The sequence below is a fragment of the Microcaecilia unicolor genome, chromosome 2, assembly GCF_901765095.1.
Source record: "Microcaecilia unicolor chromosome 2, aMicUni1.1, whole genome shotgun sequence".
Classification (NCBI taxonomy): Eukaryota; Metazoa; Chordata; class Amphibia; order Gymnophiona; family Siphonopidae; genus Microcaecilia; species Microcaecilia unicolor.
In genome coordinates, this window is record NC_044032.1 from 71591953 (window position 1) to 71616317 (window position 24365).

Here is a 24365-nt window from a genome sequence, read left to right on the forward strand (position 1 = left end):
GCTTACCAGCAGGTAGTTTCCAGCTTCTTCTCTAGCACCACTTTTGTGAAGGGAGACCACATCCACTGTTCTCCAATCCCAAATCCCACAGAACCTCCCGTCTCCAAGGATTTATTAAACAAATCTTTAAGAGGATCCGCCGGAACCTGAGCTCCCTCAATATCCTGGGATGGATCTCGTCTAGTCCCCCATGGCTTTGTCCACCTTCAAATTTTCAAGTTGTTGATAAACTCTCTTTTGTGAATGGTGATGTACTTTTACCAATCATGGTCCTTCTCCAGGATTTTCTTCAGTGAAAACAGAAGTATTTGTTTAGCACATTTGCTTTTCCTTCATCATTCTCCACATAGCAGTTCGCAGCATCTTTCAGTCTCACAATTAAATTTATAGTCTTCCTCCTTTCACTAATATACCTGAAAAAATTCTTGTCACCCCTCCTTACATTTCTAGCCATTTGCTCTTCCACTTTCGCCAGATGTATCTCTCTCTTGGCTTCTTTCATTTTCATCCGGTATTCCTCTCTGTGTTCCTCTTTTTGAGTTTTTCTGAATTTCATGAACGCCAACGCCTTTATTTTCTCAGCAACTTGCCTGGAGAACCATATTGGTTTCCTTTTTCTCTTGCTTTTATTTACTCTCCTTACATAAAGGTTTGTAGCCGTACTGATAGCTTCTTTCAGCCTCAACCACTGCCTTTCCACTTCTCGTATGTCCTCCCAACCCATCAGCTCTTTCTTCAGGTATTTCCCCATTTTACTAAAGTCAGCATATTTGAAATCCAGGACTGAGTTTTGAGTGGCTGCCCTCCACTTCAGCTATTATATCAAACCATGCTGTTTCATTGTCACTGCTGTCCAGGTGGGCACCCCTTCGACATTAGACATATCTTCCACATTTGTGAGCACCAGATCCAGTGTCGCTCCTTCCCTCTTGGATTCCATCACCATTTGTCTGAACACAGCATTTTGAAAGGGAAAGGGGGGGGGGAAAGGGAAATGGGACTTGATATACCGCCTTTTTGAGGTTTTTGCAACTACATTCAAGTGGTTTACATATATTCAGGTACTTATTTTGTACCGGGGCAATGGAGGGTTAAGTGACTTGCCCAGAGTCACAAGGAGCTGAAGTGGGAATTGAACTCAGTTCCCCAGGATCAAATTCTACTGCACTAACCACTAGGCTACTCCTTCACTCCACAATTTCTCTACTTCTTTCCGATTCCACAGATGGAACTTTCCATCCAGCAGGTTAAAATCTATCACAGATGTGCCCAACTTACAAAATGTTTGTCCTTGCTATCCCCAAGTCAGAGACAGCTACATAGCGATGGAGCACATGGCTCAGCTTGTCTGCTAGGATGATGTCTTCCTCCAGCAGGTACTGTATGTGGTTCGGAGAATCATCCTGTTGGGAGATAACCCAGTTCTATATCCTGACAAATCTCCCAACAAAGATGGTAAGAACCTTTTCCTCCCTGCTTGTTGATGTAGTACATAGTTACATGGTTGTCAGTCTGAATCAGGATTTTTTGTTAGCCAACAAATCTCTAAGCATTTGGAGTGGAGTGTTCATACCACCTGGATCTCCAGAACATTTATCTGATAAAGTTTCTCATGAGCAGAACAAATACCCTGAGTGAGAAACCCATCTACATGGACTCACAGCCCAGTTTAGATGCATCTGTGATGAAGACAATTTGCACAGGAAGAGTTTGAACAGGAATTCCTTTAGCCACACTGAATTGATCCATTCACTAGAACACAGTTCCTAAGAGGCTGGTAATTCAAACTATGTCCCATAACGTTTGAATGGCCCAAGTCCACTGAGATCACAAGCTCTGTTGAATCCATCTCATTATGAATGTGCCAAGGAAGTTAAGTGTATTGCCGAGGTCAGGTGGCCCAAGAACTTCAATATGCCCCATTGATGTCTGACTCAATAGAACCTCCTATTGTAGTGATCCTTCCTTGTGGGAGAAATTCTTTGCCTTAACTGTATCTAGCAGAGCTTCTATGAGTTCATATATAAGCTCCTCGCCTTAATTGCTCACCTAATGATGCCAGCTCCTGGATGGATCTTTAAGTTCCTTTCCAATACTGGTTAGTGAAGAGCCCATTAACACATGCACTTCTGGTTGAGTAAATGCACAGCTACCATAGCTAGACATGTGGTAAACACACATGGAGCTGATGGAAGGCCAAGGGGCAGGACACAATATTGGTAATAATGATTCCCATGATGAATCTGAGATACTTCTGGTGGCTTGGATGTTATCTTTACATGCATCCTTTAACTCTAGAGAACATAAACTTTTCTCAAACTAGATACTTGTTCAAAGCCCTTAGGCATAGGATGAGCAAAATGTCCCTGTTCTCTCTGAACATGAAATACTTGGACTAAAATCCATGCCCTTTTTCCCCTGGTGAGGATTTGACCACATTGATCTCTAAAAGGGAAGACAGCTCTTTGAAATTTTGACCAAAATACTCTTGGTGGGCAATCTGGTGGTATGTCAGATAGACAGCTTCCATCTGTGATGAATGCTCTTTATAGTCAAATGGTCAGATGTTATGACAGTCAACGGTTTACATAAAACCTTTGCCTCCCTCCTATTGGAGGGTTATCCTGAACACATACTAAGAGCCTAGTTATGTTCAAGGAGGCGATCAACATCCCATTTCAGGAGGAGCAGGTGGGAACTCCTGGATTCTCTGCTGTCTGGGACAAGAGTGAGATCCCTTTTGCATTTGTTGGACATGAGGAGGAAGAGGGGTACCCATGTTTTTGAGAGTAGTATTTTTTTTTCTTTTGGCACCTGCTTGAACGCCTCTTGGAAGAAGCAGCGATTAGGTTGTAGGTGACTCACAGAGGTACTTAAGTGATTCACCATGCTCCTTTATGAAAGAAGTTGCCTCCTTGACCTCATCTCCAAAGAGATTCTGTCCTCAGCAAGACAAAATGAGCCTTTCCTGCATGTCATAATAGAAGCCTGAGGCCTGCAACCACTAGTGTGAGCTCCAATGGCTGAGGAAGCTCTTAATGGTGTTGCAATAGTCTCAAAAGTCAATCTGTCCATGTGCTTTGCACACTTGTTCCCTTTGCTAAGTATGGTCCATAAGTATGGTCTATTCTGAAGACGAGCTCCTCATTTTTATACAAAGCAGTTTGCAAATATTGGCCTATGAAGCATTGGTAGGAAGCTAGCCAGAAAGAGATCATAGCATTCTAAGATAATATTTCTCCTACAAGAATTAAAGTCTGAGCATCTCTCCCTGGGTGCAATGAGGAGGAATGCAGAAGTTGCTGTTTCTCAAATCTGAGAGCTTTCTGGACCCTGTGTATAGGGGTGTGCTTTCTTGTTAACAGAGGGCAGGGCACAGCATAGGGGGCTCCTATATTTTTATCTTATTTTGTTGAGGATCTTGTGAACTGGCATGTTATGTCTTCCTTGGGCAGGGAGGGAGGGAGGATTTGAAGAATTAGAGATACAGATAACCAAACATTTCTACCTTGATTTGCTCATCCACCTCTAATGTAACATAATACTTGCCATAATGGGTCAATCCAAAAAAGTCCATCAAGCACTGTATCCTGTTTTCAACAGTGGCCAATTAAGGCTGCAAGTATTGGCAGGATCTTAAAAATTACACAGATTCCATGCTGCTTACCCCCAGCAATAAGCTGTGAATTTCCCCAAGTCTAATAATGATTTATGGACTTTTCCTCCAGGAGCCTGTCCAAATTTTTTCTAAACACAACTAATGCTAATTGCTTTTAACATCCACTGGCAATGAATTCCAGAGCTCAACTATGTGTTGAGTGAAAAAAATATTTTATTTGATTTGTTCAAAATATTACTACTTAATTTCATGGTTATGTTCTCTAGTCTTTGTATTTTTTGAAAGTGTAAAGAACTAATTCAAATTTACCTGTTCCACTTACGATTTTAGAAACTTCTATCAAACCTTCTCTCGGCTAACATTTTTTAGCCTTTCCTCATAGGGACTTGTTCTGCATCCTTTATCATTTTGATTGCTCTTTGTACTTTTTTTCTAAATCCATTATAACTTTTTTGATATGCAATCGAAATATATAAACACAATATACATAGTACTATCACATCATGAAGCAATACAGAGTCATTATGATAGACACATTCTTATTTTTGGTTGCCACTGCACTCTGGGCAGATGATAACACAGTGTCCATAATGACCCCTAGATCTTTTTCCATCATCTTTTGGCTTGTTGAAATCCTCTGCCCAGATCCTTTTCCTATTGTGGAACCTATCATCATGTAGCTGTAACTTGATTTATTCCCACAGTCAATTTGTGATTTAAAAACTTTGAATACATTTTCTGCCTTTTACTAATCTGATCATCCTTCTCTTGTTTGCATTTCCAGATCATTTATTAAATACTAGCCGTTCAGCCCGTAAAAACGGGCTAGTATAGGAAGGGGGGGTTGAAAGGCCCCCCACCCCGCCGCCAAGTTCGCCGCTGCCGCTCCCCCTCCGAGTTCGTCCCCCCCCCCCACCCGGAGCTGTCGCCACCCACCTTCCACCTGGTCGGGCCCTCGCTCCGCTACTGAAACAGCGAGGGCACACAGCTCTGCTGAGCTGCCGTGGCCTTCCTTCTTCTCTGCCTGTGTCCCGCCCTCGTGTGACGTAATGTCGTCGAGGGCGGGACACAGGCAGAGAAGAAGGAAGGCCAACGGCAGCTCAGCAGAGCTGTGTGCTGCGTGCCCTCGCTGTTTCTGTAGCGGAGCGAGGGCCCGACCGGGTGGAAGGTGGGTGGCGGCGGCGACTCCGGGTGGGGGGAACGTTAGCGATGGCGGTGTCCCTCGCAAATGCGCAGTAGAGATCCTCTCTGTTCCACCCTCGTCATCACGTATTGACGCGGGGGCGGGGCAGAGAGGGTCTCTACTGCGCATTTGCGAGTGAGTACGACACTCGCCATTTATATATATTGATACTGATTCCTAGGGTGCCACTATTCACCTTTCTCTACTGCGAATATGGACATTTAGTTCTGCTTTGTTTTCTGTCTTTTAACCAGTTCTTAAGACACAATAAGACATTGCCTCCTATCCCATGACGTTCAAATTTCCTCAGGAATTTCTCACGAGGGAAGCTGTCAAATGCTTTCTGAAAATCCAGATACATTATAGAAATGGCTCATGTTTATCCACGTTTATTCACACCTTCAAAAAATGCAGCAGAGGCAAATGTCCCTTGGCTATAACCATATTGGATTTGTCCCATTAAACTATGCCTATGTACAGTAATTATTATTATTTTTTTAATAGTTTCTACCATTTTCCCCCAGCACCAGTCTGTCATTTGCTGAATCACTCCTGGAGCCCTTTTAAAAAATTTGAGCTACACTGACCACCTCCAATGTTCATATTTCACAAACAATTTTAATGTTATGTTATAAATTTTTTATTAAATTTGCAATTTTATTTTTTAGTTCTTTTAGTAGTTTAATCAAATTGCATCAGTCTTTTCTCTGATAAATGTGTGTGGAGAAGAGGAATATGAGTGTAAGCTAATGGAGTTCTCCTCTTTAGAGGATCCGCAGGTTTATATTCAAAATACCAAGAGTGCTCTGCTCAAATCCACAGAAGTATTTCAAGGGAGAGATCAGGGTCTGTGCCTGGCTGATGGAGAAATGTCAACCATGGCTGTCAAGATTCCAGTGGACACCAACATCCCAGGGAAGTCTCCTCCTCTAATGCACTGGAGATGGATACTGGAGTCTCTCAGCCACCTCAAAGGCCCTTCAAAGACCTGGTGTTAATGAAATATTTCCAGAGATAGCAATGGTCTTGGGGATCAGCTGAAGGATCCTAAGCATCAGTATCGATATCAAAGATAAGGCATCGAGCAGACCTCTCATTAATCTTGCTATCAAGCTGCTTCTTGAAAGCATTGCCCATGTCAAAGAATGCAGTAGATTAGGCCACATTTTCCCAAGTCATCTAAGGAGTATCGGTGCCCTGGTTCTAGTTCTTTGGAAGCTAGTTTAACCCCACTGACACTGAAGAGGATGATCAGCCCTTTCATTAGAGGTCCTTCGAAGATACAGCAACTGCCAGTAACTCAGTGTTCGATGCACTGGATGCACTGGAGATGGATACTGGAGTCTCTCAGCCACCTCAAAGGCCCTTCAAAGACCTGGTGTTAATGAAATATTTCCAGAGATAGCAATGGTCTTGGGGATCAGCTGAAGGATCCTAAGCATCAGTATCGATATCAAAGATAAGGCATCGAGCAGACCTCTCATTAATCTTGCTATCAAGCTGCTTCTTGAAAGCATTGCCCATGTCAAAGAATGCAGTAGATTAGGCCACATTTTCCCAAGTCATCTAAGGAGTATCGGTGCCCTGGTTCTAGTTCTTTGGAAGCTAGTTTAACCCCACTGACACTGAAGAGGATGATCAGCCCTTTCATTAGAGGTCCTTCGAAGATACAGCAACTGCCAGTAACTCAGTGTTCGACAATGTACCTGGATGAGGATCAGTGTAGATGCCTGTGGCCAATCCTCAATATTGGTTGCATCGAGTGTGAGGAATCCCTCCAAGAATTGGTTGATTTCCATAAGAAAAGTACAAAGACAATCAGATAACAGACAGTATTATGCTCCATTACAATCAGACCCAACCTCAGACTTACAAAAAGAAATTGCAGGCGTAATGGATATTGCAAACAAAGTGGGCTTTCTTACACCAAAGGAATCCCTCTTTTTACAAGTACAACATCCAGTATTTCCTACATTGAATATTTTGCCCAAAATACACAAGTCTGTCACTAATCCTCCATGCAGACCCATCATCTAAGGAAAAGGGTCTGTTTTAGAACCCTTGTCTATTTTTTTTCTTTGTAGATATGTACCGATGATCCCATCATACATTAAAAGACACAACACACAATTAACTTACTGCAACAGTTTCACATTGACTTGACTAACAATATTTTGGTAACTTTAGACATCGACACATTTTACACTAATATCCTGCAGTTGGAGGCTCTATTAATTACAGAAAAAAACCTTACAGGGCCATGCCCACCATAGACGTATTCCAAATCAACTAATTGTGAAGTTAGTGAGTATTGCCTTGATCTATAACTACTTCTGTTTCAAAAACAACTTTTATCAGAAGATTAAATGGACTCTTATGGGGGCCTCCGTGATCCCTGATCTTGCAAATCTGTTTGCAGTTAACTTTGAGAAGACCTTTTCAATGATCACCTATCAACTCATCACTTATATATACAGAAAACCAACTGATCATAATGCATTCCTACACTTTACCAGCTACCACCATCATAACCTTAAGAGAAATCTACCCCTTTGCCAGTTTCTCAAATTAAGAATAATTTGTTCCGATATCGAAGATTTTGAAAAACAAACCATTGCCCTGTCTCACAGATTCCATAACAGAGGTTATCCAACTAGACAAGTGTCCATAGGATACACTGGAGCGTTGCTGATGGACCGTCATTTGTTTATCACCAAGAAAAAGAGACCTGCTCCACATAAAGTGTGCACCTTAAGGTTTTCATATCTTGTTCAATACATCCAACGATCAATTCAACGTCACTGGCCTATCCTTGAAGGGCATGAGTGTTTTATGTTTAAACTGTTTTATTAACAATTCTCACAATACAAAGTAATGTAGAATATGCATATAACACTGTTTGAAATACAAAACAGCATTTTTACAACATATTCAACTTCGCCAAACACTTTTCATCCCCATTTTTTCCCCCTTCCCCCTCCCCTCTTGACAATTCCTTGGCCCATGCTAACAATAGGTTTTGAGTGACTCTTGCTCCTAATATCATACTCTTGAATACTTCATTAGGTAAAATAGTGCTTATCACAAAATATCAGTAACTAAACATCAAAGCTCTAGATCACTGCCAAGCTTAGCCATTTACGTCTCACTCAACCCCTCCAACCCCCCACCCAATACCTCCCCCCCTTGCAAGCAGAATTCCACTTTAGATTAAATTAACTACTCCAGGCTATCCGTACTCTCTATTATTCTACTATTTATCAGGCATTAACAAGCAGACTACGTCCCCTTGGACTAAGCATTTGCAGGTATGGTTCCCAAATCTGCAGAAATCGCACTCTACGTTTAGGCGATCGTTTTGAATCCCTAGCCTCCCAAGAGGCCAGGAGATGCACCTGATTGCGCCAATGCCAGTAAGCTGGCCCTTCCGATGAGACCCAGTATTGCATAATGCATTTTCGCGCTACCAAGCTCAGCTTTCTGCATAGCATTATAGCGGGGGCTCCCAATGGGGCAAACGCTCTTGGTTGATCCAACAGAAACTGCCGCTCCGTTCCTTGAACTCTGTTCCCCAATCGAATCAAAAACCCTCTTACCCTCTGCCAAAACATGCGCACCTTGGGGCATTGCCACAATGCATGATATAACGAGCTGGGACCCCCTCCGCATTTAGAGCATCCCGAGTTGTCCGGCCCCAACATATGAGCCAGTTGTGTTCTAGACATATACCCCCGTAAGACCACTCTATAACCACACTCCCTCAGCCTCTCATCTGTTACCAACGCCCGTATGCCCTTCAAGGTAGCTGACACATCCCATGTTGCCAGGGAGATCCCCATATCTTGTTCCCATTTTCGCTTAAGATCAACGTATTGCCTCTGAGGCCTACGCCTAGCCAGTGCCCCATACAGTGCTGATACAGACTGTTTCTCTATCTGCAACTCCTCAATGAAAACCCTTAGCAGCTCTCCCATCCGCCCTCTCAGGGATATTTGGCTCAAGGACTTCACATAGTGTCGGACCTGTGCATAGGCAAATCTATTACCCCAAGCTGATCCCACTTTATCTTGAAGAGCGTCAAATGTTATCATTTCCCCATTGTCCAACAATAGGTGTTCCAATCTTGTGATGCCCAGCCCTTGCCACCTGCCAAATGTCGGGTTATCTATCCCTGCCTCAAAAACAGGATTGCCTACGATTGGGATTTGATCTGTAACGTGTGGTTGGCCCCCCATTTGCCGCATCCACCACTGCCACGCCTCCCGAAGGGGTTGTAGTATGATACTTTTTTTAAGTTTAGAGGGGAGCTGACTTCGAGGTAAGTGGAGCAATGCTAATATATCATAGGGAGCAAAAAAAGCTTCCTCCAAGCCCATAGGTGTATAATACTGCGTGGCATTCACCACATCTACTAAGTGGCGCAGCAAACACGCCTGATTATATAGGAACACATCCGGGATACCCATTCCCCCCTGTCTCCAGCTCCCTATTAACTGATTTTGGCTAAGTTTAGGCTTTTTGCCTGCCCAACAAAATCTACTGAAAAGGCGCATCATCCGCTTCAAATCAACTCGCAATAGACGTATGGGTAAAGTTTGAAGAACGTACAACCAGCGCGGAAACAACACCATTTGTACTACATGTATCCGTCCCATTAATGACAGTGGCAGACTCATCCAAGAGTCCAATTTAGTTTTTGTATATTCCAGTAAGATTTTAACATTCAACTGATATAAATCTAATGTATTCATTGTGAGTCGGATTCCTAAGTATTTAAAGGACTCTCTGGCCCATCTCAACGGAAATTCGGGAGCCCAGTCCCTCTGGTTCACCTCTGGCGAAGCCAGCGCTTCTGACTTGTCTAGATTAATACGGAAACCTGAGTAGTCGCCATATTCACGGAAGGTTTCCAATAACGTATCTAAGGATTCCCTTGGGTTTGTGAGATGTACCAAAATGTCATCCGCAAATGCTGCAATCTTAAACATGTGTGTCCCTAAGCCAACTCCCCGGATCAAAGGGTTTGCCATGATGTCTCTAATAAGGGGATCTAAAACCAAAACAAAGAGAAGAGGGGACAATGGGCACCCCTGCCTCGTGCCCCTCCTAATACAGAAACTTTCCGATTCTATCCCGTTTACTCTCAGAGTGGCACATGGGTTGGCATATAAAGCATGTATTGCCTCAACAAATCTCCCTGAAAATCCATATTGTTCCAACGTGTCAAAAAGAAACTTCCAGTGAACCTTATCAAAGGCCTTTTCCGCATCAAAGCTGATCAGCAATGATGCTACCTTCGCCTGCGAGCTGTGTTCTAGTGATGTCAATATTGCTCTCAAGTTCTTACTCACAGCTCTACCTCCCACAAATCCTACTTGACTTTCATGAATCAACCTTGGGAGCAGCCTCGCCAATCTATTAGCCAAGATTTTTGCCAATAACTTGGTATCATAATTTAACAGGGAGATAGGCCGGTACGATGTCGGCTCTAGAGGGTCCCTCCCCGGTTTCAACAAAACTATTATTTGAGCCCTATTCAAGTCTGGGGGTAACCTTTGTCTCTCTATCACTTGGTTCAAAAATCTAGTAATTGCAGGTATAACCCCTCCTTCCATTAATTTATAGAATTCTCCCCTTAACCCATCTGGTCCCGGGGCTTTTAGTCGTGGGCTGTGAGCAATAACCAAACTGACTTCATCTTCAGTAATTAATTGATTGAGACTATCCAGCTCTTGTATTGTAAGCTTTGGTAGAGCCAGATTTTCTAAATACATCTGGTTTAGCAGACCGTCTTCCTCTGGGGAAGCGTACAGCTCTTGATAAAAGGCCCGAAAAGTTTCACATATTGCTTTGTCTGATGTGTGGAGCCCTCCCCCCCTTTGTCTCAGTGCCAAAATATTCTTTGTCCCTCCCCGAGGGCTAATTATTTTTGACATCAACTTGCCTGTTTTATTACCATGTTTATAGAGCATATATCTATAGTATAACTGTGACTTGTGTGCCCTTTCTTGCAAAAGAACATTTAGGGCGGTCTGAAGTTCCAGCACTTGTTGTTTATCACCTATCGCGTGTGTCTCCCCATATCTCTTCCGTGCCTTACAAAGTTGGGAACTCAAACGCAAGATGTTTCTATCTCGTGTCTTCCTCACAAAGTGTGCATGACTTATCACTTCGCCTCTAAGAACCGCCTTAGCCGCTTCCCAAAACAAAACTGGGTCTTCTATGTGTTCTTGATTATGAGTACTATATTCCGCCCAGCAAGCTTGTAACCTGCCTTTAAGCATTGGATCTGAACTGAACTCCAGGGGAAATTGCCATTTGTATTCCTGTGGAGTTGTACCGCTTGGTATCCATTCTATCTTAACCCAGGCGTGGTCCGACACCATGTACGGTCCTATCTCCGCTGTTGTCACTTCCCCAAACATCTGACGTGATGTCAGAATATAGTCAATTCTCGACTGAGTGGAGTGGGCCCGCGACAAGTGTGTATAGTCTTTCTCACCTGGGTGCAGCACCCGCCACACATCAACCAGGCCCAACATCTGGCTCAACTGTAAGAGGCCTCTATTATTATAACATGAAGAGGCCGTCTCCGGGGCTGATCTGTCCAGAGAGGGGTCCCAAGTTGCATTTAAATCACCCCCCAGCACTATAGCTGCGTGCGGTTGCCTAAGCAAAAAGTTTATCAGAGTTTGATAAAACTTCCGATCATATCTATTTGGAGCATAAACATTACAGATAAGCAGTTTCTGTCTCCCAACTACCACTTCCAATATAACATAGCGGCCTTCAGTATCAATCAGAAGTGGATTAATTACAGAGGCTATGCCTTTTCTAATTAGTATCGCTACTCCTCCCTTTTTACCTTGTGCATTTGCTGCTATACAATCCCCGACCCACCAGGTGCTGAGCTTGGCATGTTCAATCTGGTTCAGATGCGTCTCCTGCAAGAGTGCTATGTCCGCCCTTTGCCTATTTAATTGCTGTAAAATCTTAGAACGTTTGATTGGCGAATTAACTCCGCCTACATTCCACGTTAGTATTCTTACTATTCTTGGATTTGAAAGTGTGTGCCTTTCTCCATAAATGTCCACTGTTGTACTCGAGGGGGACATCCCAGCCTCTGCCCCCCCCCCCACTTGCACCTCCACTGTGTCAACTTCATTGTTATGTTCTACATCCTTACTAGTTAAGACTTGTGCCCTGCTTGCATCCCTCTTCCCTCCCCCCCCCCAAACCCTATATCCCTTATTCTCAGGTCCACCAATTAGGACCTTAACTTCCTTACGTCTCTCCCTCCCCCCTCCGCATTATACATTGTTACAATAAACATAAAACATAACTTTCTTGTCAAGCTGAGCAGACACTTACAGGGTCTCCCCCCTCTTACCAGGGGTTCAAATCGGTTCACCCACAGACCATGTCTGCCATATAGTGTCTTAATTAACAGCAAAAAAAACAAAACAAAAAAAAAAAAAATAAATTCAACATTCAAGTCTAACTCACAAACCATAGGACCTTAACTTTCCAACTGCAGCCTTCTTGCCAAGCTTTCTGCTACTATAAGTGGTCCATCTTTGTTCTTGGCTGGGAGATTACTGTAGTGTCATATCTTGACCAATCAGGTCTCCGCTGACCTCTCTGTATGACATTACTCAGTGTTCTCAGAGTGATTCTCTTTCTATGCTGTTCAACTTGCATCTGAAGATAATGTTCCCAGCTGTTGTAGAAATTCTTTAGCCGCCCCTGCCGTCTCATATGTCTTAGTAATACCATTATGCGTGACCCGCAATTTGGCAGGGTATTGTAGTGCAAATCTTATTTTCTTTTGGAATAGCGTTGAGCAAACCTCCGAAAACTGTCTCCTCCGTGTTGCTACCCCTGCTGAATAATCTTGGAAACATCTTACTGGGATTCCTTCATACTCCAATGCTTTCCCAGCTCTCAGCAACTTCATCACTTCTTGTTTTTGCGCATAGTTCAAAAATTTTAGAATTACCACTCTTGGCTTATTGGTGCCAGTCATTTTCATCCCGATGCGGTGAGCCCGTTCTATTTGTATCGGCCCCGAGGCTTCTGGGTATTGTAGTTCACTGGCAAACCAGCGTGCCAAAAAAACCTCCAAGCCCCGTTCGGGTAACGTTTCTGGCAGGCCCACCACTCGGATATTGTTTCTCCGGGACCTGTTTTCTAAGTCCTCAATCTTTTCCTCCATCGCCTGCAGCTTTTTTTGAGTTATTTCTTGTATTGTCTCCACCTCCGTTACTCTATCCTCAATTTCACTCACACGTGTTTGAAAGCCTGCACAATCCCGAGAAAGATCTGTGAGCTGTTCTTTTACCTTTTCCAGGTTAGTATTTATGGGGGAAAGCCGGCGATCCAACAGAGCTTCTAACACTGAGGACATTTCTGAGGTTATTTCGGCGATCCAAGCCGATGACACTGTTGGGCCCGGCGGACTTGCGGGCGGCGCCATCTTGTCTTCTGCTCCTCTACCGCGGAGCTTATCTTTATGTACATTTTTCGCTGCCATTACGCCGCCAATTAAGTTAAAATGTACGTTGCCGGCCTCTCTGCCGTTTCAGGCTGTGGCGAATTTCGTTTTTAGATCGCGGTTTGTGAGCTGATCATGCGGAGGGGGGATTGAAGCCGGAGAGATCTTTTTCCTTCAACCCCTCACGGTCATGACGTCACCGGAAGTCCGGCATGAGTGTTTTAAAAATAAATATTTAGTAATTGCCTACTCGAGAAAAAAAAAAACCATGAAAGAAGATTGTACCCTCTTATGTTACCTGCACTTCTATCAGTAGCTGAACACAACTCAAATCTTGAACACAAAGAGAGTGGCTCCAGCAGCATGTGCAAACACACATTGGAAATAGACTTTTTCATTCATCCTCAGACCAACAAAATGTTCACACTGCACCATTCCTCGGACTGCAATACCTCACCAGTTTTATATATCATCAGGTGCCCTGTTGCCTGCTTTACGTAGGCAAGACAAAAAGGATGATCAAAATGTGCATTATTGAACACTGCATTCGTATTAATAGGAACTTTGAATCATCAGCACTAGACAATCACTGGATTTCAGCAGGTCACTCCACAGAAGTTTTTGTTTTCAAGATTTTTCAATCCAGCTAGAGAAGGGAGATGTGGATAACCTACTCCTTCATGAAGATAAAAGATCAATCTTCACGTTTCAAGTTTCTTCACTCTTTCTATCCTGCTCAATGGACATGCCTTCTAGGCAGCTTGCAGACTAGACACTATAAAAAGAGAAGTGCAATGAAACAATACATCATAGTGAGAGAAGGGGGCAGAACTACAATAAATGATAGGCGAGCTGGGGAAGAGCCACACATGAGGTTGCGCTAGTGCAATTCAGCTGTTGCTCAGGGTGAGAGGGGCAACAAGAGGCAAAGACATCAGAGGAAAGCATCCTTGAATAATAAACTTCGCAAATCAGTCTTATCGATCGAGGGATGTCTGCAGATGAAGACGCTGGAGCAATGAATTCCACATGAGGGGACCTTGCATTGAGAAGATAGAATCTCTTGTATGTTCATGAATAATTTCCTTGTGAGTAGGCGTATATAAGACCGAAGGGTATGAGTGGGGACGTAGTGAGGTGGCACGCTAGGTAAGGGGGTTCTTCTGCAGTGAGCATCTTGGAAACTAACAGGAGTAGTCTGTATGTAATTCTATGCTGAATGGGGAGACAATGGGCTGCTTCTAGGTGTGGTGATACGTAGTAGTAGTAGTGTAATGTGTTCATATTTATTAATTTTATCTACGAGTCCAAGAGTGGTTTTGAATTAAGTGTAGATGCCTAAGATCTTTAACCCCAATGCCTTTATATAGCGAGTTGCACTAGTCTATTTGCGAGATAATAAGTGAATGGACAAGTATGTTGACAGCTGAAGGTTGGAGCAAAGATTGCATTGATCTTATCAGGCGAAGTTTGTGGAAGGAGAGATAGATGACCTGACCAATTTGGGGATGGAAAGTGAGATCGGAGTCGAGAATAACTCCAAGGATACATGTGGTACTGGATAGTGAGACAGAATTATTGTTTAGCATAAGTGGGCTGACAGTCTTGATCATGTGAGCGGTAAACAGGAGGACCTTTGATTTAGGATTTAAGTGTGGTCAGATATCCAGGCTGCAATTCGGGACAGTTTATTGTTAATAACAGATATGTCATGGGGATCTTGATGGCTGACAGTACAAAGGAGTTCAATGTCATGGACACAAATGAACACTGTCATATCAAAAGACTAAGCTAATATCACCCCTCTCCTCAAGTCACTTCACTGGCTTCCGATCAGGTACCGCATACAGTTCAAGCTTCTCCTACTAACCTACAAATGCACTCGATCTGCAGCCCCTCCTTACCTCTCTACCCTCATCTCCCCTTACATTCCTACCCGTAACCTCCGCTCTCAAGACAAATCCCTCCTTTCAGTACCCTTTTCCACCACCGCCAACTCCAGGCTCCGCCCTTTCTGCCTCACCTCACCCCATGCTTGGAATAATCTCCCTGAGCCCATACGCCAGGCCCCCTTCCTGCCCATCTGCAAATCCTTACTCAAAGCCCACCTCTTCAATGTCGCCTTCGGCACCTAACCACTTTGCCTCTATTCAGGAAATCTAGACTGCCCCAACTTGACATTTCGTCCTTTAGATTGTAAGCTCCTTTGAGCAGGGACTGTCCTTCTTTGTTAAACTGTACAGTGCTTCGTAACCCTAGTAGCGCTCTAGAAATGTTAAGTAGTAGTAAGTAGTAGTAGTAGTAGTAGTAATATGAGTATTGAGGTGAGAAAGATGTTGAATAAGACACCATACCTATGTTCATTTTCCTCACTGCATTATATGGTTTTGTCTCCCATGTTGTACATTTACTAAATTATGTTGGCACACAGTACTATATGCTGCTACAGCACTAAGGGGCCCTTTTACTAAGCCAAGTAGGTGCCTAGCATTCCCACTGCACGTCAATTTTCAGTTACCGCCCGGCTACCGCGTGGCCCTTGCGGTAATTTCATTTTTGACGCGTGTCCACTAGATGTGCCTGAAAATATTTTTTTCTCGCGTGCGGGCGGTAATAGTCATTCTACATGCGTAGACCATTACTGCCCGGTTACCACGTGAAATATTACCGGTAGGTCAATGGCTGGCAGTAAGGTCTCAGACCCAAAATGGACATGCAGCAATTTTCATTTTGCCGCACGTCCATTTTCGGCAAAAATTTTAAAAAGGCATTTTTTTACAGGTGTGCTGTGTCACATCCTTCGCTCCCTCAGGCTGCTCCTCTGCGGGAAGCAAGGGCCGGGAGGAAAGTTCTGCAGCTAGGGAGGACTTACCCGACGATTCCCCGGATGGCTGGCTATCTCGCGTACAGTCAGGGCCGAGCCGGTATTCCTTGCGGCGATGGCCAGCCATTTTAGAACCGCGGCCAAAAGCCAGGACCCGTCCCGGCGATAGCTGCCCTGTCCGCGGCCGAGCCCGTAGGCCAGCGATCGCGGCTTCCAGGCTCTCAGTCGCTGGCTATGGAGTCCGCGCTTGCACTAGCAGGGAAGATGGCGCTGAGACACGATGGCCGGTGTCTTCTCCATTTTCGGGCACGGGTACCCAAAGCTCCGCCTCTAAGGGACCAGATTGGGATGCCGGTGCTGTAGCTCTGCCAGAGAGGCCGGACGGAACCAATCAGAGGGATCTCTTCGGTAGCCAGGTTCCGATTGGCCGGCCATGTCGGCTGGGGCTGGGCGGCTGAATGCTGACAGTATTTAAGGAGCGGGGCTGAAACAGAACATTGCTTCAGGTTCTGTTTCCCGAGGCCAGTCTTCTTGTGCTCCTGTTCTCTGTGCGTTCCCTTGTTTTCCTGGTTTGACCTTTGGACTGTTACTGGACTACCCTGATAGCTGCCTGCCTTGACTTGTTGCCTGTTTTTGGACAACTCTGTTAGCCGCCTTCCTTGACCTGCTGCCTGTTCCTGGACTTCTCTGACTCTCCACCTGCTCCCTCTGCTCCCGGTTCCAGTGCTGGGTCAGCCCGTCAACCCCGCAGTTCCGGAAGTCCCGTTGGCTGCCTGCAGCTGGGGGCTCAACCCTCGGTGAACGGCGGTCGCCGCGGGTGAAGACTTGGGGTTGGCACGGCTGTCCTCCGAGGTCTTTCGGGGCCTTACGGGACCTAAGGGCTCATTTTCTTTCCAAGATAAGACACGCTGAAATCTGTGCACACCCAAAACATGCATCTACACTACCGCAGGCCGTTTTTCAGTGTGCCTTTGTAAAAGGGCCCCTATATGTGCCAGCTTTTCTGTGTCTAGCACCCCTGCACATTATGCCCCTTTTTCTTTCAGTAATCATTTTTATTCAGTTTTCAGCTCAGTAACTTTGCAGGTGCACTTTGAGCAATTCACTACTTTTTGTATTTGCATGCTTTGTGTTCCATCCTGAAACATCATTTGCATATTCTCTTCATGCGTATGCGCGGCTCTGTTGCCTGGCGCCAAACCCAGCATGGACGTTATTTAATCACTCAGTACACCATATATTTTTTTCACGGCTTCTCGAATTAATACTTCGCGCTATGGCGCAATTTTTGCAGACAGCTGTTTTGAAGATTTGGTTTCTTTTTTTTAAGGTTCTTCCACTACTGCACTTTTTCTCTTCCTTTGATTTTAATGAGAGTATACCACCACTCATACATTTGATTCTTGTTCTGTGGTTGCGTAGTTGCTTTCTGGCACTGCTGGCATCGACAACACTCTAGCTTTTTATACTTTTGCATTTCTTAACCCGCTCCTGTGTTCTGCATGGGGAATTTGGTTTATAGTCATATGGCTTTTTTACAGTTTTGCCCACCTTTTAAAATTTAACACCTTCTGGTTTACCTTCATGATACTACTCTTTTTAAATCTCACAATACTGATTATCTAATCACCTGTCTTCCATTTGTTCCTTTCTCAGTGCCTTTCTTCTTTGCATACAAAGAGTTTCTAAGGTTCCTTGTCCAATACCAGATATACTGGAGGTAATACCCTCACAGGTCAGTTTTGGTATGTAGTGCTCCTACCGTCCCCTTGCTTCACGCATTGGGAGTGTAGGTATCTTTATTATGGATTTATTTTTATTTACATATTGTCACTGTTATATTTTTTTAGTTTAATTGCTACTGTTGATTTGTCATATGCAGGGATTGCCATTTTTTACTCATTTACTATTGATTGTTTGGTAATAATTTTATCCATTACAGATTATTTTTATTGTAATGCATTTTAGCAAAATTGTCATGATTTTCCTTTATCATCTGTGTGGGTATATCATTTATAACCTATTTATTAGTGTTTTTACATGTGTTTATGTACACAGTTGTGAATTCTTGTATTTATCATTTATTTTATTTTTGTAATTTTTTTAAATCATACAAGTATATCTGCATATATTTTTGTAGACTCCTGATGCAGGTGACAACACAAACACAGCACCGTGTCAGTTCTCTGAGGTGTTTTGATCCCAATAAACTTTACACAATACTGGACTGTACATTTCCTGTGTTTCGTGTTGGAAGTACCACCAGATACCCTACTCCTCCGTTTCTCCTTGTGATTCTTCATAGTGGTATCCTCATTCCTTCACCTCTTTTGATTTTTTTTCTATCAATATTCTACATCAATTATGGCACTGAGAGGGTTTAAAGTTGGGCTCAAAGCACTGCCAGCACCAACTATGTTGTATTCAGTTCTTAAAGCTGCTGGGGGCCTTTTTTGTCAGGATGTGAATGTGATCAAATGAACTGAATTAAATTTAAAGATCAAAAATCCAAACTAGAGAAAAGAGAGAAAAACAAAGAAAGATCTGAGAATAACAAACTTCTCAGAGAAAGGAGAACAGGAATATTTTAATTGACCCACAAAAAAAAAAAAAAAAAAAGAAGTGTGACGTGGTCTCACATAACAACACAAGATGGAAGGTCAGGTGCTTCTGAAGTTTTTATTAAGCCGAAGAGGCTTATCTGTGCAGGCTTCACCGGATGATGCCACCCAATTGTGAGGACTTGCTCATTCTTGGAGAACACACTTTTACCCAAATGAAAGACTTTGAAAAATTTCCCTCAAAGGTCATGTGATCATGGTTCCGGTCAAGGGTCAAATTTATGTTTGCTTGACCTCCAAGAGAAGGTATACACTACTACTGGTTAGAAAACATTCTGAGCTGAAACTAGAAATCTCAACTGCTGTTTCTCCATTACCTTTAGTGGGTCTTCATCTCCCTAAGCCTCTATTTACTGATGTTGACAGTAAAACTGGTATTTTCTCCATTCCCTTCCTTATAGGCTCTTAGTGGCCAAAAAAAAAAAAGCATAACCAGACTAACATTCATTTAAAGTTAGCATCTGAGCAATGGAGAGTGATTCTAAGTGCACTGCACGACACTGGTATACAGACCACAAATTCAAATCCAAGGAAAGCTAGACTCTACCCCCTCCCCCCCCCCCAAAAAAAAATAATAATAAAAACAGCAGCATTTCTCAACCTTTTTTGACGGCCAGGGATTAGTTAGCTACCTTGCTTACATAATTTGGACTGGTTGTAGCATTTACCCTAGCGCCTAATGAGCAAAGGGGGGGGGGGGGGGGGGAGTCACTCTGAAATAAAACAAAGGAAGTATAGCTCCCCAGCCTCAGTCATCAGTATCAAACCTATTATGTTTCTCAGATCTAGTTCCTACGGCACAGTAACTGTCGCAGCTAAGTGAAGTAGATATTCAGAAGACTTGTCTGAGTAAATTTGGGAGTTATATACCCAGACAAATCTTGCACTGAAAATTCTTGCTTCATTGACTGGTTAAATGTTGTCTGGTCAACTTGTTGACTGGAAGAAATTTGGCTGTCATTAAAGAGGCATAATAAACATTCTTGGGCCACGATTTGAGTTTAGTTGGGAAACTGAACGCCTGCTATGTAACAAAATGCACAGAGAAAAGTAATTTAATGACGTTTTCCTACAAGGCATAACCTCTATTTTTTTTCCCCACACCTACTTTGATGAGAAGCCTCGCTGACGGCTGCTTGAAAAAACCCGGTTTGCAATGGGTTCTCGTATACTGAACATCATCTTTGGCTCTTCAGGACTGTAGAGCAGAGAGTCATTGTATGCCCTTGTCACTAGAAGAATAAATAAATCTTTAAGGAACACTTGAGCTCAAGAACACAAAAGGGGGTCATAACTATAAAATGACATTTGTTTTATTTAATTTAAAATGGTGCCTTATTCTTAACCCAATATATTATTCTAGCAAATTTCCTAAGGGGGTCTGTTACTAAGGCATGCTTACGTTTTTAGTGAATGCTAAAAACAGGCACGCGCTAAATGCTGAGACGCCAATGTATTCCTATAGGCGTTTCTAACAGCACGCGCCTGTTTTTAGCACACACTAAAAACGTAAGCGCGCTTTAGTAAAAGGCCCCCTAAATTAAATTAATAACAAAAATATAAGAATTAATACTCCTGACTTCACTGGGAAGATTATTTCACTCCATTTCAGCTTAATAAATGAATTTTGTCAAACATTTATTTGGAATGAATGTTTTTCACAGTAGTGAGTTTTAAAGATTGCTCACAGGAACATAGAGATCTTTTAATATCAAGAAATGACACCACAAAAGACATATGAGCTGGAGCAAGACCATTTAAATTTTTCAAAATAAGACATAATAGCTTAAAAGTAATTCTTACCTGAACTGGTAACCAGTGTAGTTTATGTAATAATGGGAAGGACTATCACATCTTAAATCCTTAAATATAAGCTTTGCCATAGTATTCTGAAGTACAATCTTGATTTTTTTTTTTTTAATTTGTAGAACCAGTTTGTTATAAAGCCAGTAAATAGAAATCAAACAAAATAAAACATGGAAAAGAAAATAAGATGATACCTAACTTAATACATTTCTTGATTAGCTTTCGAAGGTTGCCCTTCTTCGTCAGATCGGAAATAAGCAAATGTGGTAGATGACAGACTGTCAATGAAATGCTTGGATGTTTCACTTATATATACTAACAGGGTGGGGGTGGGTAGGAGGTATGCATGGGAACATCAAAGCCAGGTAACAATAAGTAAAATAAACAAGTAATATAAATGAATAACTTATGATATCCTGGTCAGTTCAGTATAAGAAAAATTGTCAAGCTTTTTTATTTTAACAAAGGTTCCCCCCATTAAAGAAGCCCCACACTCTTCACATCCTCCCCACCCCTATTCCCCAAACGGCAAGAAATACAAAGATAAAGTAACTCCCCTCCCCTTAAACAGAACAAGCAGTCAAAAATGGCTCCCAAAGCACTTCCCATTTAGGTATGATTTTCTTTTTCACAGCCATCAGGCGTTCCATTTCACAAATGTACCACAATTTAGAAATCCAGTGTATCAGAGAAGGGACTATATGCGGTTTCCAATGTTTCACCAAATTATGGCGAGCCGCATGGGTGTTGTCTACAGACCTCCGACACAATCTGAGGAATTTGTTAAAGATCTGGTCACAGACATATCCATAAGTTGGGAAAGAAAAGAGAGGTGCTGTTGCTGGGAGATTTCATCTGCCAGATGTGGACTGGAAAGTTCCATCTGTGGAATCGGAAAGAAGTAGAGAGATCGTGGATGCTTTTCAAAGTGCTCTACTCAGACAAATGGTGATTGAACCCACGAGAGAGGGAGTGATGCTGGATCTGGTGCTCACAAATGGGGATAGTGTGTCAAATGTCTGAGTGGGTGCCCACCTGGCAGCAGTGACCATCAAACAGTTTGGTTTGATATAACAGCTGAAGTGGAGGGTGGCCACTCAAAACTCAAAGTCCTGGATTTCAAGCATGCTGACTTTAGTAAAATGGGGGAATACCTGAGGAAAGAGGTGATGGGCTGGGGGAACATACAAGAAGTGGAAGGGCACTGGTCCAGGCTCAAAGAAGCTATAAATATGGTCACAAACCTTTATGTAAGGAGAGTAAATAAAAGAGAAAAAGGAAACTGATATGGTTCTCCAAGCAAGTGGCTGAGAAAATAAAGGCTAAACAGTTGGTGTTCATGAAATATAGAACAACTCAAGAAGAGGAACACGGAGAGGAATATTAGTGTCTCAGTGCCATCTGAAACTAAACATGACCAAGACTGAGCTTCTTATCTTTTTCCCTAAACCAACCTCTCCTCCTCCCCCATTTTCTATATCTGTGGATAACACTCTCATCCTTCCTGTCATCAGCTCGTAACCTTGGGGTCATCTTCGACTCCTCCCTCTCCTTCTCTGCACAACTAATATTCTGCCAGTGTCGTTATGCTCATATTAGCCCTCTCCTCAAGTCACTTCACTCTCATCTCTCCCTACATTCCTCCCTGGCAACTCCGTTCACTGGGTAAATCTCTCTTATCTGCACCCTTCTCCTCCACTGTTAACTCCAGACTCCGTTCCTTTTATCTTGCTGCATCATATGCCTGGAATAGACTTCCTGAGCCAGTACATCAAGCTCCATCTCTGGCCATCTTCAAATCTAAGCTAAAAGCCCACCTTTTTGATGCTGCTTTTAACTTCTAACCCTTATTCACTTGTTCAGAACCCTTATTTTATCATCCTCACTTTAAAATTCCCTTATCTCATTTGTCCTGTCTGTCTGTCCTTATTAGGTTGTAAGCTCTGTCGAGCAGGGACTGTCTCTTCATGTTCAAGTGTACAGCGCTGCGTACGTCTAGTAGCACTATAGAAATGATAAGTGGTAGTAGTAGTAGTGAAATGAGGAAGACTAAAAATGGAATTGTGAGACTTGAAGATGCTGCAAACCACTATGTGGATAATGATGAAGGAAAAGCAAATTTGATAAACAATACTTTTGTTCTGTTTTCACTGAAGAAAATCCTGGAGAAGGACCACGATTGATTGGCAAAAGTACATACGAGAATGGAGCGAATATAGCACCGTTCATGAAAGCGAGTGTGTATGAACAACTTGAAAATCTAAAGGTGGACAAAGCCATGGGACCGGACGGGATACACCCCAGGATATTGAGGGAGCTCAGAGAGGTTCTGGTGGGTCCTCTTAAAGATTTGTTTAATAAATCCTTGAAGACGGGAGAGATTCCATGGGATTGGAGAACAGCGGATGTGGTCCCTCTTCACAGAAGTGGTGATAGGGAAGAAGCTGGAAACTACAGGCCGGTAACCTCACTTTGGTTATTGGAAAAATAATGGAAGTGATGCTGAAGGAAAGGATAGTGAATTTCCTAGAAGCCAATAAGTTGCAAGATCCAAGACAACATGGTTTTACCAAAGGTAAATCGTGCCAAACAAATCTCATTGAATTGTTTGACTGGGTAACCGGAGAACTGAATCAGGAACGTGCTATAGATGTAATCACTTAGATTTCAGCAAAGCTTTTGACATGGTTCTGCACAGGAGGCTCTTGAATAAACTTGACAGGCTGAAGATAGGACCCAATGTGGTGAACTGGATTAGGAACTGGTTGACGGACAGATGCCAGAGGGTGGTGGTAAATGGAATTCACTCGGATGAGGCAAAGGTGAGTAGTGGAGTGCCTCAGGGATCGGTGCTGGGGCCTATTCTGTTCAATATATTTGTGAGTAACATTGTTACAAATCTTGGTATCATCCACAAAAAGGCAGACTTTACCTTCTAACTGGCAGAGTGGACACCCTGGAGGGAGTGGAAAACGTGAAAAAAGATCTGCAGAAGCTAGAAGAATGGTCTATGTTTAAACAGTTTTTATTGATATTGCAGCAACATAAACATTGACATACAAGGCTCTGAATATAACATTCATCAAACCTCAATCTAACTATACAACCATTTGTCAATGAACATGTATCATTTTTGAATTTTTTATTACAGCATTTTTATTTATTTACTCCCATCAGGATGTACTTATCCTCCCCACACCCTCCCCCAAACCCCTCCTCTACCCCCTCCCTCCCCCCCCCCCCCGACCTGGAGATCTATTCAGTAACAGTCCGTGGCGTTCACCCTGCATTTAAGAGTAAACTACGACCTCTATGGCTTAGACTTCGCAGATAAGGACCCCAGACAGCCAAAAATATGACTCTCTTGTTCTTTGAGAGCCGGGATTCTCCAGCCTCCCAAGATACCAGCTGGTGCAATTGGTTTCTCCAGTGCCAATATGCTGGAGGATCTTTAATTGTCCACTACTGTAAGATGCATTTCCTGGTCAGTAAGCTCATCTTACCGAGCAATATTGTTTCAAATCTATTCTGCCCTCTAAATGACCCAGGGATGTCTAAAAGCAATTGTTCAGCTGTCCCTAAGATCCGAAGCCCCAGCCGTTCCTCCCAAAAACCTCGGACCTGTGTCCAAAACCTTTTCAAGGTGGAGCAGCTCCAAAATATATGTAGCATTGTGCCAGGGTCCTTTCCACATTTGAGACATTCTGGGCTCTGATTCCCTCCCATGTGGGCTAGTTGAGCTGTAGTTACATATCCCCTGTGAATACAGCAATAGGCACATTCTCTTAAGCGAGCATCAGATACTAACAAGGGTATTC

General features: G+C 43.1%; 1 protein-coding gene across 3 annotated transcripts in view; it reads right to left on the reverse strand.

Moving 5' to 3' along the window:
* NADK2 (NAD kinase 2, mitochondrial) overlaps positions 1 to 24365 on the reverse strand; it is a 128382-nt gene that overhangs the window by 26748 nt on the left and 77269 nt on the right. For all 3 annotated transcript variants that reach the window (XM_030193041.1, XM_030193042.1, XM_030193040.1), the window contains exon 11: positions 19850 to 19973. In XM_030193041.1, the coding sequence (XP_030048901.1) occupies positions 19850 to 19973 (124 nt within the window). The remainder of the gene's footprint in view (positions 1 to 19849; positions 19974 to 24365) is intronic.